At 42.9% G+C, this 18,402-nt stretch overlaps 1 protein-coding gene across 1 annotated transcript in view; it reads left to right on the plus strand.

Annotated features, from left to right (window-relative positions):
- Nucleotides 1–13,435, plus strand: part of GPA33 (glycoprotein A33) — an 85,019-nt gene extending 71,584 nt beyond the window's left edge. The window contains exon 7 of the mRNA XM_030203958.1: nucleotides 10,782–13,435. Within this exon, the coding sequence (XP_030059818.1) occupies nucleotides 10,782–10,932 (151 nt within the window). The 3' untranslated portion in view covers nucleotides 10,933–13,435. The remainder of the gene's footprint in view (nucleotides 1–10,781) is intronic.
- Nucleotides 13,436–18,402: the final 4,967 nt, after the last annotated feature.

Below are 18,402 nucleotides of genomic sequence, written 5' to 3' on the forward strand. Positions count from 1 at the left end.
TAAGGTGGCGCTCCGAGGTGCAAACTTAGCTTATACTAGTTTTAAGAAGAAAGCCTGCAACAGGATGATTTTGTGTCATACGCGTCAAATCACTGTGTTACACATTTTTTAAAGGCACTCACCCTACCCCTCAGCAAAGGGCTGCGCTTAATGAGCTTATTCATGCACGCATGGTTAAATCTAGGCAATATTTTAAATATTAGCTGTATCTACAGGGAAACAAACATGGATTTATTTATTGCATTTGTATCCCACATTATCCCACCTATTTGCAGGCTCAATGTGGCTTACATAGTTTTGTTATGACATTGTCATTCCAGAATATCAGATACAGTTAGTAGTGTGTAGAGATTAAGTAGGGAAGAAAGAGGAAGTGATTAGGCGGGTGATAGTAGGAGTGGATTTTCATAACTGGTTGGGTTGTGAAAGTGGATGACTTTTGGCACACCTTATCAGACAGTCTAAAGGGTCACGCATCATATCGCAAGTGGATAAAGGGGGCAGGTGAATGCCTTTACGGTACTTTGCAAGCCACATTGAGCCTGCTGATAGGTGGGAAAATGTGGGATACAAATGCAACAAATAAATAAATACACACAGATCGAGAGAACTGCGGTGTTTCGGGATTATTATGCTTGTTCCTCTGGAGGAGATCTGGAGAATGATGTTTATTTGCAAAGTTTGAATTTACCGTTAATTTCCAATAGTTCACAAGATAAGCTTAATGCCCCAATTACAATGGATAAGATTGCTTTAGCTATTCAACAGTGTACCTTATACAAAGCTCCAAGACCAGACAGACTCTGGGTGGAATTCAAGATTCTGAGTTCCTTGATTGTATCCACGTAGCAGTCTTTGTTTATGCAGTTTGAATGGGGAATTACCAGAGTCATTGCACCTCTCTCAGATAGTAGTGCTCTTGAAGTCTGGGAAGGACCCCACTGGTTCATTTCTCTTTCGAACGTGGACGTTAAGCTGTTTGCGAAAATCTTGGCAAACCATCTGGCACAAGTGTTACCGTCATTGGTAGCTGATTGACAAGTGGGGTTTGTACAGGACCGTACGATCATAAAGAATATGAGTCTGCTTCCATGGGACAGGTGGAGAGGTTAGCAGTGCCTTCTCTGTTAGTCAGTTTTGACGCAGAGAAGGCGTTCGATTGTGTGAGCTGGAATTTCTTATTTGCTACCTTGCAGAAGTATAGAATCGAGGGCTTTTTCTTGGATACTGTAGTCTCTTTATGCGTCAACCTATGGCAGTACTGTGGGTGAATGGTGTTCTGAGTCCTTTACTATTCAGAGAGGCAAGTATCAGGGATGTCCGCTCTCACCTTTATTGTTTGTCTTAACTGGACCCCCTTATTAGAGAGATTTTGGCTAACTCGGACATCAAAAGGGTATGGATCGGTGCTCAGGAATTCAAGCTTTCCACTTTCACAGATGATCTCTTGGTCCACCTTGTGGAGCCTCATCGCTCTTGCTCTCTCTGTTGGTGCTGATGGATAGCTTTACCGAATGTGAGACTTTTCTGGCTTCAAATTGAATCTAGATAAATCCTTGGCGTTGCCCATTGTGGCCTTGATAAGACATGGTTGGGAGGGCCATTTTCCCTTAAGTAGGAGACCACGTTCTTTCGCTACTTAGGAATTCAGTTGTCTTCTAAAACTTCCTTGCTTTGAGATGTTAACATTTCATGTCTTTTAGATCATACAAAGAAGGAATGCTTAACATAGTAACATAGTAGATGACGGCAGAAAAAGACCTGCACGGTCCAGCCAGTCTGCCCAAGAAGATAAATTCATATGTGCTACTTTTTTATTTGTACTGTCCTCTTCAGGGCACAGACCGTATAAGTCTGGCCAGCCCTATCCCCGCCTCCCAACCACCAACCCCGCCTCCCACCACCAGCTCAGGCACATACTGTATAAGTCTGCCCAGCACTATCCTCGCCTCCCAACTACCAGTCCCACCTCCCACCACCAGCTCTGGCACAGACCGTATAAGTCTGCCCAGCACTATCCCTGCCTCCCACCACTGGCTCTGGCACAGACCGTATAAGTCTGCCCAGCACTATCCCCGCCGCCCAACCACCAGCTCCGGCACAGACCGTATAAGTCTGCCCAGCACTAGCTCCGCCTCCCAACCACCAGCTCTGCCACCCATTCTAGGCTAATCTCCTGAGGATCCCTTCCTTCTGCACAGGATTCCTTTATGTTTATCCCACGCATGTTTGAATTCCGTTACCGTTTTCATCTCCACCACCTCCCGCGGGAGGGCATTCCAAGCATCCACCACCCTCTCCGTGAAAAAATACTTCCTGACATTCTTCTTGAGTCTGCCCCCCTTCAATCTCATTTTATGCCCTCTCGTTCTACCGCCTTCCCATCTCCGGAAAAGGTTTGTTTGTGGATTAATACCTTTCAAATATTTGAACGTCTGTATCATATCACCCCTGTTCCTCCTTTCCTCCAGGGTATACATGTTCAGGTTCGCAAGTCTCTCCTCATATGTCTTGTAACGCAAATCCCATACCATCCTCGTAGCTTTTCTTTGCACCGCTTCAATTCTTTTTACATCCTTAGCAAGATACGGCCTCCAAAACTGAACACAATATTCCAGGTGGGGCCTCACCAACGACTTGTACAGCGGCATCAACACCTCTTTTCTTCTGCTGGTCACACCTCTCTCTATACAGCCTAGTAACCTCCTAGCTACGGCCACCGCCTTGTCACACTGTTTCATCGCTTTCAGATCCTCAGATACTATCACCCCAAGATCCCTCTCCCCATCCGTACCTAGCAGACTCTCACCGTCTAACACATATGCCTCTCTTGGATTTCTACTCCCTAAGTGCATCACTTTGCATTTCTTCGCATTGAATTTTAATTGCCAAACCTTAGACCATTCTTCTAGGTTTTTTAGATCCCTTTTCATGTTTTCCACTCCCTCCGGGGTGTCCACTGTGTTACAAATCTTAGTATCATCCGCAAATAGGCAAACTTTACCTTCTAACCCTTCGGCAATGTCACTCACAAATATATTGAACAGAATCGGCCCCAGCACCGATCCCTGAGGCACTCCACTACTCACCTTTCCCTCCAAGCGAACTCCATTCACCCACCACCCTCTGGCGCCTGTCCGTCAACCAGTTCCTAATCCAGTTCACCACTTTGGGTCCTATCTTCAGCCCATCCAGTTTATTTAAGAGCCTCCTGTGGGGAACCATGTCAAAAGCCTTGCTGAAATCTAAGTAGATTATGTCTATAGCACGTCCACGGTTCAATTCTCTGGTCACCCAATCAAAGAATTCAATGAGATTCGTTTGGCACGATTTCCCTTTGGTAAAGCCATATTGTCTCAGATCTTGCAACTCATTTTCTTCTAGGAAATTCACTATCCTTTCCTTCAGCATCGCTTCCATTACTTTTCCAATAATCGAAGTGAGGCTTACCGGCCTGTAGTTTCCAGCTTCTTCCCTATCACCACTTTTGTGAAGAGGGACCACCTCCGCCGTTCTCCAATCTTGCCAGAACCTCTCTAAGCTTCCTCAATATCCTGGGGTGGATCCCATCCGGTCCCATGGCTTTGTCCACCCTTAGTTTTTCTAGTTGTTGATACACACTGTCTTCCGTGAACGGTGCTATATCCACTCCATTCTCAAATGAACTTTTGCCAGTCCATCGTGGTCCTTCTCCCGGATTTTCTTCAGTAAAAACAGAACAAAAGTATCTATTTAGCAAATTTACCTTTTCTTCATCATTATCTACATAGCGGTTTGCAGTATTTTTTAGTCTCACAATTCCCTTTTTAGTCATTCTCCTTTCACTAATATACCTGAAGAAATTTTTGTCACCCCTCCTTACCTTTCTAGCCATTTGTTCTTCCGCTTTCGCCAGATGTACCTCTCTCTTGGCTTCTTTCAGTTTCCTCCGGTATTCCTCCCCGTGTTCCTCGTCTTGAGTTTTTCTGTATTTCTGGAACGCCAACTCTTTAGCCTTTATTTTCTCAGCCACTTGCTTGCTTAATTAGATGAATGTGTCTCCCCATTTCTGCTAATGGCAGACTTCATCTTTTTAATATGGTTTCATTTCCTAAGTGGTTATATACCCTGCAATTGTTGCCTCTCAAGTTGAAGAGAGATTTGCTTGCCCTCCAGAAGCTTAAATCTAAATTTTGTTGGAATGGTAAGAAACTGAAAACACCTTTTAAATATTTGCAAGGATCATGGAAACATGGGGTCTCGGCCTTCTGGATCTGAAGAAATATAATTTGGCTTGTTTGTTTAGACACCTGGGAGATTGGTTTCTTGAGGAACAGACTTATATAGCTAGGAGCTATGAGTTGGCTTATTGTAAGCCATCATATTTGTGTAAGAGTGTCCTACTATTCTCTTGGCGGGATGCTTGGCAGGATTTTGTCTTGCTGTTGGGCAATCCTTGGGTGTCTGATTAGTTACCTCTTTCTGGAAATTTGCACTTCTCCCTAGGGGACAATAATGTTAGTGCCTTTGGGAAGCAAAGGGGGTACTATATTTGCAGAATGTTTTGGACACTGGAGGTGTGATGCTTCATTGGGAGGACCTCTTCGCTAGGGGAGTAGTGGAGCCAAGAGATTTCTTGGCTTACAGGCAATTAAGTCACTATAGTTATACCTCAGATTCTACAGGGCTGGCTTTCCCTTTACGGACTAGATTGCTGGAGTTTTTTGAACCATTTCAGGATGGCAGCTTGTCAGTACCTTCTCTTCAATCAGGTCATGCATTTTGGAGTTGTTCGAAAGTTCCGCTGTTCTGGAGGGTCCTCTTACATTATATGGAAAATTTGTTGGATGCTCTCTTCCCATTTCTCCGGTGGCGTTGCTCCTGGATAAGTATGAGGCCTTTCGTTTTAACAATCGTTTGCATAATCTCTTGCTTTGGAAGGCAGGAATGCTGGGTAAGCGAGTCACTTTAGGAGTGTGGATCATTGATGAAACCTCCTGTTTTTGTTTGTTTTCTGTCTAGTACTTTGTGCCTTGGGAGGTGGTCCTTGTATAGCGCACGCCATGGGTTCACTGGTTTTTGATTTTTTTTTAAATCAACAGGGCTGGGGATGGGCTTCTGGGAGTTTGTCTTGCTTAATGTTTTTCTGGGGTACTGTAAGAGTATAGGCACGCCAGACTTTACTAATTCTCTGCATTTCTTTGCTTGTAAAGGGAGCAAGCATGTGGTTTTGTTTAGGAACTGCTATATACTTGAACAAATGTATCAATGGATGTTGCACTGTCTTTTTCCCCTTTTCCATTTGTTCAAAGACATTTATTTCCACTTGAATTGAGGGTAGGAGGTGGGGTATGAGTGAGGGGTGGGAGAGGATAACATTGTTCACTGTTTTGATGACTGTTTGTATTCCTTTGTCTTTATTACGTACATTTTGCTATTTGACACTTGTTATTAAAAAAAATTGTTGAATCTTAAAAGCTGAATATCAGACTTGACCAGCTATGTGTTAGCTGGCTCTGCAAAACTGGAAAACTGGATATTCATTGCTGAAGCCTGGATGTTCAGCATTGAATATCTGGGTTTAACTGCTGACGGCAGTTAGCAAAACACTAAACACCACCGGCTAAATATTAACTCCTAAATGTTTAAGAAGCTTTTACCCCCACTTAGCCGAGTACATTTTATGGCATAAACCAACAGGCATACTTAAATTCTCTAACAAATTCTATCAGTACCACCTCAAACCTGTGCAATGTACTGCTCAAAGATATCCAGCACCTAGAATATCCTGACCAGTTCAGCAGAAAAATTAAGACTTGGTCTATTGTTTGGCCCAGTTCCCATAAAAATTCCTAAATTGTACATATGGGGTGGTTCTCTATAGATTTGACCTACCTTAGTTTTCAAGATCTTTAGACTTATTAAATTGTACTTACAACAGATTAGTGGGCCAGAAATCCCATTCTATTATTAGGGAAGATACTGTAACTAAAGATATTCTTACATCTTTGATATTTTTGTTTGAGGTATGCTACTATGTTTTCTTATTTTGATTAGGGCTTCCATTCTTAGGAGTTTATGCTCCAGCTAATTAGGGATTCTTTGAGGGGACAAAAAAAAAAATCTATATTTTCCATCACAGATACCTTTTCCAGTGAAATCAAATATGTTTGTGCCACTTAGGAGTTGTTACCATAGAACTGGCATAAAAACTGAGTGGACGATAACAAGACAAGTCAGGGGAGGGGGGAGAGTTTATTAGGGGAAAGAAGGTTTGCCTAGTGTTTATCCAGAAAGCACCTATTTTCCATTGGTTTGTTTATTAATGTTTGATAAAACCTAAAATCAAGAGCTCTAATTCTAATTCACAGTATTACTATGCTTCACTGCAGTGGCGTAGCTAGGGTAGTTGACACCCGGGGCCGGTCATTTTTTAACACCCCCGCCCCCCGAAATCCAGTACTAGGCATACCAAGAATACAAAACACTCAGGACCTATAGAGCAATTCTACCATACCTTAAGCAGTAATTTGTTCGAGTCACACAAGGAAAAAGAAAGCATCTTAAACACTACAGTGAGCACTAGAACATCAATTCACCTATTGTAAAACGAAAACAGACAGATTAGTACAGATCGTCGATCCTGCACAATCAATGCCAACCGAAAGCCATGTCTTTTTCACAAATAGATACACCCTAATCCACTATAGAATAAGTAATCATAAACTTTCTATTTAGACAAAACTTAAACTGAACCCCCAAGATGCCAGACTCTGCATACAATGCAACACCACAGAAACAGAAAATGTCCTCTAGTACTGTGCAAAATATAAAGACAGCAGATGTAAATTTGAAAAAACTAACAAATACCAATCACCACTTTACAAATTAACAAATAGAAATAAAACAAATAATATCATTTTATTGGACTAATACATTTAGCTTTCAGAGGCCAAAACCTCCTTCCTCTGGTCAATTCAGTATAGTACTGTTACAGTGTCCCATCCTGACCTGAGGAAGGGGGTTTTGTTCTCCGAAAGTAAAATGTATTAAAATTAGTCCAAGAAAAAGATTACCTTATTTACATGTTCTATTATAAACATTTATTAACACAGCTACAATACTACTTTATCCTAAAGCAAAAAAATTAAAATATATATTTACAGTTCGTTGTCTCTGGTTTCTGCTTTCCTCATCTTTTCACCGTCTTCCTTCTATCCAGCAGTTGTCTTCGCTCTCTCTCTGCCATCCAGTGTCTGCCCTCTCTCTCTGCCCCTTCCATCCAGTGTCTGCCCTCTCTCCCTTCCATCCACTTCTACCCCCTTCCATGCACCATCTGCCCCAGTCTGCCATCTCTCTCCCCCCTTCCATCAACATCTGCCCTCTATCTCTGCCCCTTCCATCTACCATTTGCCCCAGTCTGCCCTCTTTCTCTCTCCCCTTCCACCCACCATCTGCCCTTTCTCTCTGCCCCTTCAATCCATCTGCCCTTCCTCTCCCATCCGTCCAGGGTCTGCCCTCCCTCATGTGCCCCCCTTCCATCCAGGATCTGTCCCCTCTCTCTCTGCCCCCTCTTTTCAGCCCCCAGTTCCAGTCCCCTTCATCCACCACATGCCTTGCATCCCCCCCTTTCAGCCCCAGACCCATTCTCCCACCTGCCCCAGGCATGGACCCATTTTCCCTCCTGCCCCCATGTCAGACCCCAGTTCCAGCTTTAGACCCCTTCTCCCATCTGAGCACTCCCCTCCCCCCTCTGAGCACCCCACCCTCCCCAATCCCCTTCTCCCCTCTCTGAGCTCCCCACCCTCCCTAATCCCCTTTAAGCACCCCTCTGAGCTCCCCACCCTTCTCCCCTCTCTGAGCTCCCCCACCCTCCCTAATCCCCTTTAAGCACCCCTCTGAGCTCCCCCACCCTTCCCCAATCCCCTTCTCCCCTCTCTGAGCTCCCCCACCCTCCATAATCCCCTTTAAGCACCCCTCTGAGCTCCCCCACCCCTCCCCAATCCTCTTCTCCCCTTTCTGAGCTCCCCACCCTCCCTAATCCCTTTAAGCACCCCTCTGAGGTCCCCCACCCTCCCTAATCCCCTTTAAGCACCCCTCTGACCGCCCCACCACTCCCCAATCCCCTTCTCCCCTCCTTGATGCTCTCCCACCCTCCCTACTCCTCTTTAAGCACCCCTCTGAGCGCCCCCACCCTTCCCCAATCCCCTTCTCCCCTCTGAGTCCCCCCCCTCCAGATCCATTCTCCTGCTGTCCTACCCTGTCCTGCCTTTAACATTTTTTTTTTCGAAGCGCTGGAGAGTGGCAGGCAGCGCGCCTCGCGTCTGCCTGTGCTAGTAAAGAAGATCTCGCTGACGCTGACGTCGTCGTCCTTCCCACACTGAGTCCCGCCCGCCCTCGCGGTAATAGGAAGTTGCCTCAGAGGGGGCGGGACTCAATGTTGGAAGGGCGACGACGTCAGCGTCAGCGAGATCTTCTTTACTAGCAGGGCAGACGCGAGGCGCGCTGCCTGCCACTCTCCAGCGCTTCGAAAAAAAAAAATGTTAAAGGCAGAGCAGCGGGAGCGGAGCACCCCCCCCCACCCGATGACACCCGGGGCGGACCGCCCCCACCACCCCGCCCTTGCTACGCCACTGCTTCACTGTGTTCCATTTCATTGTTATGTCACTTGCAAACTATAGATTAGTCGTGCCTTCCAATTTATTACTGCCCATGATAAATCTCAATATGCATTTTGCATCCTATGATCTCTGAACTGAAGATTAATATAGAGGATAGAGTTTTGCTTTATTGATAACAGTGCAGTTTTCTTGCACTCTCAGATATGACATTGGTTTTTGAGCTGGAGGTTTATACCCTTGATGTAAATTTATTAATGCTATTTTCTTATGGATATGGACTGTTTTATGGACAAGGATATTTGGCCATAAGCAATAACCCCTTAATTCTATAAACTTGGTCACCCAACATTACATTTAAGGTCAGTTGCTTGTGCAACTTACAAAAGTACATAAGCACCGCCATACTGGGAAAAGACCAAGGGTCCATCAAGCCCAGCATCCTGTCTCCGACAGCGGCCAATCCAGGCTTCAAGAATCCAGCAACCCCGCTCCCCCCCCCCCCCCCAATTTTTTTAAAAATAATGTTCAGTGGACTTTTCCCTCAGGAATCTGTCCAAACCCACTTTAAATTCCGTAAGGCCAGCTGCTGTCACTACATTCTCCGGCAATTTAAGAATTGACTTAATTGGAGTTAACAGCTCATTATTGGCTTAAATTGATGTTAATTGGAACCAATTTGCACATTCACTATCAAGGGTATCCTCAATTAAAGACACACTTATGTTTAAGGAGGAAAAGCCTCAAGAAGCTCCTAGATTATTGACATAATCTTAGAGGAGCTGGACTTCACCATCGGCAAAAACCTCCGTGAGATGGTAATATGATATATTGACTCGTGACTTAATAAATAGTTCTATTAGGAAGAAGAACTTAACTTAGTCAGTCGGTCTCTGTGTTAATCTGTATCTCGACCGTGATCAACGATGGCCAGTATTTGGAATCTCAGCTTCTGCTTCAGGATCACGGGCCGCATAAATCTAAAACTAAATGAAAAACACAAAAATGACTTTATAAATAACTCCACATACCATTAGTACTTCCATTCAACTAAGCTGACGGTTGCTTCAGAGACACCCGCCCCAGAAAATGGCCACTCATTTAAAGACTTGCTGTCGTCATACGCTGTTGTTAAAACAGCCAATCTCTAATGTTCTAGGGATGAATCCCGTAGTCCTTCTAAGAGAAAGTAACTCCTCGCAATGGATCAGGTACTTATTCTAAAAAATGGATCCATTCTATTTTAGAGTTGAGCCCAGCTGGAAAAGATGCATTAAGTTTGAAAATCCGTCTTTGCTCATTTTGTAAAAGAATATGTCATCTGTCAAAATATTTCCTCCCCTGGGCTGTAATTTGTTGTAATACCAGACAACGAAGGGACCTGAAGGAATGTTTAAATTCATCACAATGGAGTGCTAAAGGAGACGTCTGCTTGATAGTTTTAATCGCACTCTATGTTCAATCAATCTGATATATAGAGTACGTGAGGTTTGTCCTACATAAATCTTTTTACATGGGCAAATTATACAATAAATCACAAAATCTAATTTACATGTGGTGTTAATCTTTAGTTTGTACTCTTCTCTAGTATTAGGGTGTTTGAAGACCATAGATTCTATCATTATATCACACATGCCACAGTCATTACATTTCTTGCATCCCTCATAAGTGGGGCTGCTAAGTCGTTCATCAGGAAGTATCGATGGACATAGCAGTTCTTTTAAATTATTTCCCCTGCTGAATGCAAACCATAGTCTGGACTCCGAAAAAGTCAGAAGCGTCTGAACAACTCGCCAGTGATCCCTTAGAATCTGTACTAACTCTCCGGATTGTTGAGAATACTTTAAAACGCACGCATGTACATTTGGCAAATCTTCCGATCTCATTCTAGGTTGTAAAAGTAAATCTCTGTTATTATATTTTGCTCTTTTATAGGCTGTCTTGACCACACGTTAGTTAGTACAGATTCTGAGTGATCATTGGTGAGTTGTTCAGACGCTTCTGACTTTTTCGGAGTGATTGATTTTAATGAATTTATTCCTTGTTATGAGCTGTGGAACAATGAACAACTCTATCAACAATAACCCCTATCCAACATGTCCTTTTAACTGGTTTAGCATAAGTGAGTGGTTGTCAAAGAATTAAATGTTAAAAACATACTGTCACCCTCTATCAAATTTTCAGAGAGAGAGAGGAAGAAGACTCACCTCATCACAGAAAACCGCACATGGACAGAGATGACGACGATGATGATGATGGAGACCAACACCACAGGACGAAGGATCCACCTATGCCACCACCTAAGAAAGTGGCTGTCAATGCCAACGACTATTAGATTGTGAGCCCATGTAACTCATCTTGAGCTACTACTGAAAAAGGTGCAAGAAAAATCCAAATAAATAACATCATGGATAGGGAAAAGTAACTCTGCAAAGGAAAACATTTGTCATCTACCACATTTTACCTGTTCTTGAGCATTCAGCCATAACATTTGTGCTAGCAGAGTCTAGGGGAAGGAGAGACAGAAGGAGGAGTGGACTATGTTTTAAGTATCTTAGCGATGGGAAGATGAGCAGCAAAGAATACAGACTTGGCTTCACAATAACAAGCTGGAGGATGGGAGTTGTGTCTGACTGGTATAAATTGTTGCCTATGCCTGACTAATCAAACTCAGAGTAAGCTATGATTTGTTTTAGGGACTCTCTGCTTGGTTATATTTATAATATAACCAGCAGGTATATTTTGGATGTCACACTTAAATTGAAGAATGACCCAGAATTAGTTATTCAAATGGTCTGCATGCTGATTCTCTTGTTTTTATACTCCCATTTTCTAAATATTAGTATGTTAGCCTTCCTTTATTCTTACAGGGAATGACGCCAAAAGACTGGAAATACTATTTTTAAGTGTTTTATAGACTTTCAAGGTACAAAGGATGCTCTTCAAGCCTTCTGAGCTGCCGAGTATCTCCTGCATACAGAGGATTTGTTTGAACCCAGGAAAAGGTAGTTAATTGCCCTTTCCTGCCCAGTTAATCTGCTTTGCTGGAAATATTCAGTAGCAACAAACATTCAAATTGAGCCATTATATACAATTGTTACTGCTAAAATATAAGTACTGTACTTAACGTAGTAATAAGTTATGATAAGTAGTGATCTGATTCAGGCAGGGCCGCTTTAACAACCTAAGCCCCCCCCCCCCTCTAATCCAGTGGTGCCCTTCTCCTTTTCTTCCTCCCCTCCCCAGTTCAGTGATGCTGCTTCCTTATCCTCTTCCAGCCAAGCCGCTTCCCACTGAAATAAATATGGCATAAAATGTGGAACCGCTATCTAGGCTGCACCACTGACGACTGCCATTTCTGCCGCCTCAGAAACTGGAAGTTCGTCAGAAGGGCTGGAGTTGGCAGAGCTATCGATGGGCTTCACTTAGGCAAGCGCCTGTATGCCACTTTTTTATGCAGGAGCAGCAAATCCACCAAGGTGGAAAACAGCAGCAATATCCCACAGAAAATCTCAGGAGCAAGGAAGGAATGGGAATGGAACCGGCTCTTCAAAAAACAAACCGAAGACGTCCAATATTTGAAATATGAAGTTTGAGGAACAACTCTAAATCAATATAGCTAGCGGCATCTAGCAGCCACATTTTTCACTGTACACTGTCTTTTCCAAGAGCAGTACGCGATTTAACAGAGACTCTATTCCAGCATAAGTCCTGTCTACCTACTTGCAGACACAAAGTACCAAGACTCCTGAAGAAGGTACTTTACGTGCTGAAACAGGGTACCTTGTAGATCGTTCCTCAATAAACTTCATATTTGAAATATTGGACGTCTTCGGTCTGTTTTTTGAAGAGCCTGGTTCCGTTCCCACTCCTTCCTTGCTCCTGCCACTTTTTTATGCTTGGAAGCAGTAGGGTTGGCGGGGGTATAAGGGATTGGGGAGAGTAAGGAAGCTTCTGGACCAGAGTGTACAGATGCCAAGGGAGGTCCATCCCAAAGAGTTAGATTTACTACTACAATGAGTGAGATTGTACACCTGTGCATTCAGGGTATATATTTGGCATGGTGGTGGAGGAACCTAAGGCCTGAAGAAGGGCTGATGGCTACTCTTATTGATGCCTTTCTATGTACCTAAAGGTGTAGCATGGATGACACTTTATATATTTTAAACTCAATTATTTCTGGCATTTACCAACATTACACTATGTAGATATCTATGGAAACAATTTAGTTGTATTTAAAGATCCCTCAAAAGGCAGTGTCTCAATTTTAAACCTGATCACATACAAGTTTCCTATAAATACAATCACTTCAAACATCAAAACCTGTAAAGTGTTCTAAAACCCTGTCTAATGTTATGAGAAGCTAAAGTTTATTTAAAATGTTTATGTCACCTCACTAAGGCCAACACACATTCCCTCCACTGCAAAACACTATGCACAAGCTTGTGCAAACACACTCAGAACCTTACCATACAATGACAGCAATAACTCCCAGGAATCAAAAAGCAGCCATTTATCTGTGAAAAGACACCACTGCAAAAATTACACCAAGCTGTAAAACACCATTAAACCACCTAGCAAGAACAAATGGCACTGCTACAGATCTCTACACAGAAACTGCATATTAGCAGAATACAGGCTGGGTCTCAGCAAATATGAACCAAGGGACCACAGATCAGTAATAGAGATATGAAGGTGAAGAACTGAACTGGAAAGCTAAAGAAGTCAGACTTTGGATGTACAGCAATACTAGAGAAATAAAAATTAAAATGCAAGGTATTGAAAGCAGACATATTCTCATTAATAAATTCAAAATAAAATAACTTGTTTCTACCTTTGTTGTCTGAGCATTTTTCCATTCACTTTGGTCCCAGTGTCTATTTTTTGCTTTTCTCTTTTTTTTTCAAAACGCTTTTTCCAGGGTCTTCTGTCCATTTGACATAACTTCTTTCTTCATGTCCAGTAGCTATATCTCCTCTACGTCCCTGTCCTCCCCACCATGCTCAGCATCTGCCCTCTGTCTTGCCTTGTCCAGAATTTCCCCTCTGTGTCCCTTTCCCTCCTCATGTTCCAGCATCATCCCTCTGTTTCTATCCCTCCTGATGTATCCAGCATTACCCCTGTGTCTCTATTCTTTCCTCTGTTCAGCATCACCCCTCTGTCTCTCTATACTTCCCCCCTCTGTCTAGCATTTTCCCTTTGAGTCTATATCCCTTATGTCCAGGGTCATCCTTCTGTGTCCTTATCTCTCTTCCACCATTGCCCTCTGTATTCCTATCCCTCATCCTATGTTCAACATTGCCCCTCTATGTCCCTATCCTCTCTCCATCCAATGTTGTCTCCCTCTGTCTCTGTCCCAGTTCCTATGCTCCTTCCATGCCCAGCATCTATTCACATGTTCAGCTTCTCCCCTTTCTCTTTCTTTCCTCCTGCATCCCCACCCTGTAACCAGCATCTCTCCCATTCTTTCCTCTGTTCCCTCTTTGATCTGACATGGTTCAGAATAAGGTATCTTTGGAGGACATCATCAAAACATGGAAGTTAGAGAATCCCAATATAGAGGTTGCAATAAAAGTAACGGTAGACTAGGTGGCTTTCTATAAAAAGCAGACAGACTTGAAAGCTTGCAAATTATTATTGGCAACTACTAAACAAGTTGTTAATGTTCCTATTAACAACTTGTTCCTAATAGGAATAGGTTAGCAGCTGGCTGCAGGACCTCACACAGATATGGCACACACACACAGTTTGCAGATAAAAGTCAAAAGTACTTTATTCATGTACACAAAAGGGATTGTAGTCAGTTCTGTTACTTCACAGGCTTAGTCCCTTTAAAGCAGAGTCTCAGTTGCTTTTGATACAGTGAACCATAGTTTGTTACTGCTTAGATTGCAAGCCTTAAGAATTTCAGGACTAACCCTTTGTTGGTTTGAGTCATTTTTGAATGAGAGACAGTTTCAAGTTTTGTCAAAGTCTGAAGTCTCTTCATGGACTGACATTTCCTCAAAGATACCACAAGGATCATCACTTTCTACACTTCTTTTTAATATCTATATTGCTTGTAAAGTTCTTGCTTGTTTGGGTGTTCATTATGCTGATGACATACAATTTTTTCCCTGTAAAAGAAAAGATGTCCGATAGTTTTGCAAAGATCAGTTAATTCTTGGATTAAATCTAATAAACTGAGTTTAAATATGAACAAAACTCAAATACTGTTTCTTTCAGGAAAGTCGAAGGCTGATTTCTCTAAATTGTTCACTTTTGATGGGTGTGATATTGCTATTGTTGAAAAGATGAAATACTTGGGAGTTATATTAGACTCTGCCCTGACACTGAAGCCTCATTTAAAGAGAGTGTTAGTCATAAAATATTCTTTAAATTGAAATGCCTTAAGAAATTTATGTGATTTATTGAATACTGATAATTTTCATACAATTGTTCAGGCATATTTTTCCACTTTTTGACTATTTTATTTATGGGATTACTGAGTAGATCCCTTCGAGTGTTGCAGGTATCTGAGAATGATACAGCTTGTTTAATTGTAGGTTGTTCACATTTTAGACATAGTTCTCCATTCTTGAAACAATTACATTGGATCCCCATTGTTTGGCGGGTTAATTTTAAAGTTGCTGTCTTGGTCTTTAAATTGTTTTATGACCAATCGCTAGCCTGCCTTGCAAGTACTTTGAAGTTTTATACTCCCATGCAAACGAGATCCCAAAATCAGAATCTACTTGAGGTACCATGTTTTCACCAAGAGAGATTAGATGCATATAGGGGAAAGATTTTTATGATTGCAGCACCTAAATTCTGGAACAGTCTACTGCAGCAATTGCATGATGTTCAGTTAGTTCTTCTGTTTCGAAAACAGCTAAAAACTTTTTTTCTTTTCCCCAACAAGCATTTTTATGATGGATGATTTTGATCTGTAAACCACCCAGAATAGTAGATGGTGCTGGTTATAACATTTTTAAATAAATAAATACAATCCCAGACAATACTCTTCATGAGGCTGGCTCCTAGACAGGCCCAAACACTCTGGCAACTAATACCACTTCAGGTCCCTTCTGGACACACATCAAATTCATATACTTTAGGAATACCCTGAAAGGATTTCTCCTACCTTAGCAATCTTCTGTCCATGTGTATCAGCTCCTGGAGGCTGACGACTACTTACAGTTCCCACCCCAAGGAAACTCTTAGGCTCAGGCTAATCCTCTTCCCTGTATCTTCCCTCACGTACTGTAGCTTTCTCTCTGTATTGTTGCTAGGAGGTCTTCTCTCGGGACTGCTCCCTAGAGGCTTCTTGACTTGGCCTCTCTCACTAGGGCTTGAAGTTTGCTTACTCTTCTGGCAGAAGTAAGAGCTATTAACAACACTAACTTATATGTGAGGAATTTCAGAGAACAGGAATGAAGTGGTTGAAAAAGAGGTTTCATGAGAACTGTGAGGATGACATTGAGATCCCAAACCACAGGGGGTGGTTTGATAGGAGGTTTGGTATGAAATAAATGTTTCATGAATTTCACTATCAAGGGTTGAACAGAAACTGTATTTGAGGCCAGAATCAAAAAGATGGAGGAGGTACTCCATAAGGGTAGTCAGAGAGTCCCTAGCAGAGTGGAGTGCTCTGGCTGCACACCAGAGAGAAAATCTCTTCCACTTGAAATGGTAACATTTTTGAGTAAGTGGTTTTCCTAGAGGCTAGGAGTATGCTAGAGACTCCTTCAGGAAGGTTTAAGGAATGTAAATCTATGTCACCAGGAAACAAACCATCAGGGCTAGAGAGCGAGGTTCTGGATGGAGGAGGGACCCCTCGTTCTGTGTTATTAGGGTTGGAAAAGGATCTAACCTCAATGGTTCTTTGGGGATAACTCTAGGAGAAAAGGGAATCAGATTTGACACAGCCAGTATGGAGCAATTAGAATAATGGTCCCTTGGTCTCGACACAGTTTGAGAAGAGTTTTCCCTATGAGAGGTAGTTGGGGAAAGGCATGTAGGTGGTCTATTCCCCAGTGAAGTAAGAAGGCATCCGGGCTGTCAATTGGGAGCATATATCCTGGAACAAAAGCGGGGACGCTTGTTCTGAGGAGAAATGAACAGGTCTATTGCTGGGGTCCCCCACTGTTGGAATATTCGACAAACTAGAGATGTTGAGGGACTCTGCTCAATTTGTCCACTACAGCATTCTGTTTGCCAGCTAGGTAAACAGCTCTTATAGAGATGTTTTGATAAGCTGCCCAAGTCCATTTCTGGATTGCTTGCCAACAGATATGATAAGAACCCATTCCTCCTTGTTTGTTCAGGTAATACATTGCAACCTGGATGTCTGTGCATATGAGTATTACCCAATTGAGAATGTGGTCTTCAAAGGTTTTGAGAGCGTTCCAGACTGCTTGCAATTCCAGGAGGTTGATATGATGTTGTTTCTCCTGTGGGAACCAAAAACCCTGTATCTGGAGACCATTGAGGTGAGCAACCCAACCAGGTATCCATGGTTAGGACCTTGTGATGCAGAGGGGGCTGAAATAGAAGACACTGGGTGAGATTCTGGGACACCATCCACCACTACAGAGAGTTGCATAGCTCGAATTCAGGCCGAGAGTAATCCCATGGCTTGGAACCACTGAGAGGAGAGCATCCACTGAGAAATGTGCAGAAGTGGAGTCGAGCCAATGGTGTTACATGGACTGTTGAGGCCATGTGACCAAGTAGGTGGAGCATCTAATGATCAGATATTTGGGTGGATTTGAACACCTGAGTGGAGGCATAGTATGTTATTTGCTCTCAGTTGTGGAAGAAAGGCTTGGCCCTGAATAGTATTGAGGAGGGCCTCTATGAATTCTAAAGTCTGAACTAGTTGAAGATGTAATTTCGGATAATTAATCCCAAACCTTAGGAGTACTAGAGGATGCCATGATTAAACAGTTGTCTGGGGGTGGGGAATGGAAAGGGAATGGGACTTGATATACCAGCTTAATTAAACAGTTGTCTGGGGGGGGGGGGGGGGATGGAACTTGATATACCACCTTTCTGTGTTTTTCAACTACATTCAAAGTGGTTTACATAGTATATACATGTACTTATTTGTACTTTGGGCAAGTCACTTAACCCTCCATTGCCCCGAGTCACAAGGAGCTGCAGTGGGAATTGAACTCAGTTCCCCAGGATCAAAGTCTGCTGCACTAATCACTAGTCTACTCCACTCTTAAGTGGAGGTCTAGGTAGAAGACATGTATGTCCCACTTGCAAAGTGTTGCAGCTACCACTATCAGGCACTTTGTGAAGCTTGAGGAACCAAAGCCAAGCCAAATGGTAAGAATTTGTATTGATAATGCAGAGTCCCACAGCAGAAGTGAAGGAACTTTGTGTGCAGGGAGAATAGGTATATGCATATGCCTTCTTGATATCTAGAGAGCAAAGACAATTGTTGAGTTGTAGCATGGGAAGTAGTGATCACAGGGAAACCATGCAAAGTTTGAGTAGAAATTTGTTTAAGTCTTGTAGATCGATAATTGATTATATCCCCCCCCCCCCCAAGTCTCTTTTGGTATGAGAAAGTATCTGGAATAGAACCCTTGACCCATGTCCAGCAAAGGAACTGGTTCTATTGCATTCTGCTGGAGGAGGGCTGAGAGCTCCTCTCAAAGTAGTGATTTGGAGATAATTAAAACGAGACTCTTGGTGGATGGTTGGGAGGTCTTGTTTTTCCCAATTCAGAGTATAACCATGCTGTATGGTGCATAGCACCCAACAGTCAGAAGTTATGAGGCCACCTCTGTTGAAAGAGGTGGAGTCTTCCTCA

Source organism: Microcaecilia unicolor, chromosome 5 (assembly GCF_901765095.1).
Source record: "Microcaecilia unicolor chromosome 5, aMicUni1.1, whole genome shotgun sequence".
Taxonomy (NCBI): domain Eukaryota; kingdom Metazoa; phylum Chordata; class Amphibia; order Gymnophiona; family Siphonopidae; genus Microcaecilia; species Microcaecilia unicolor.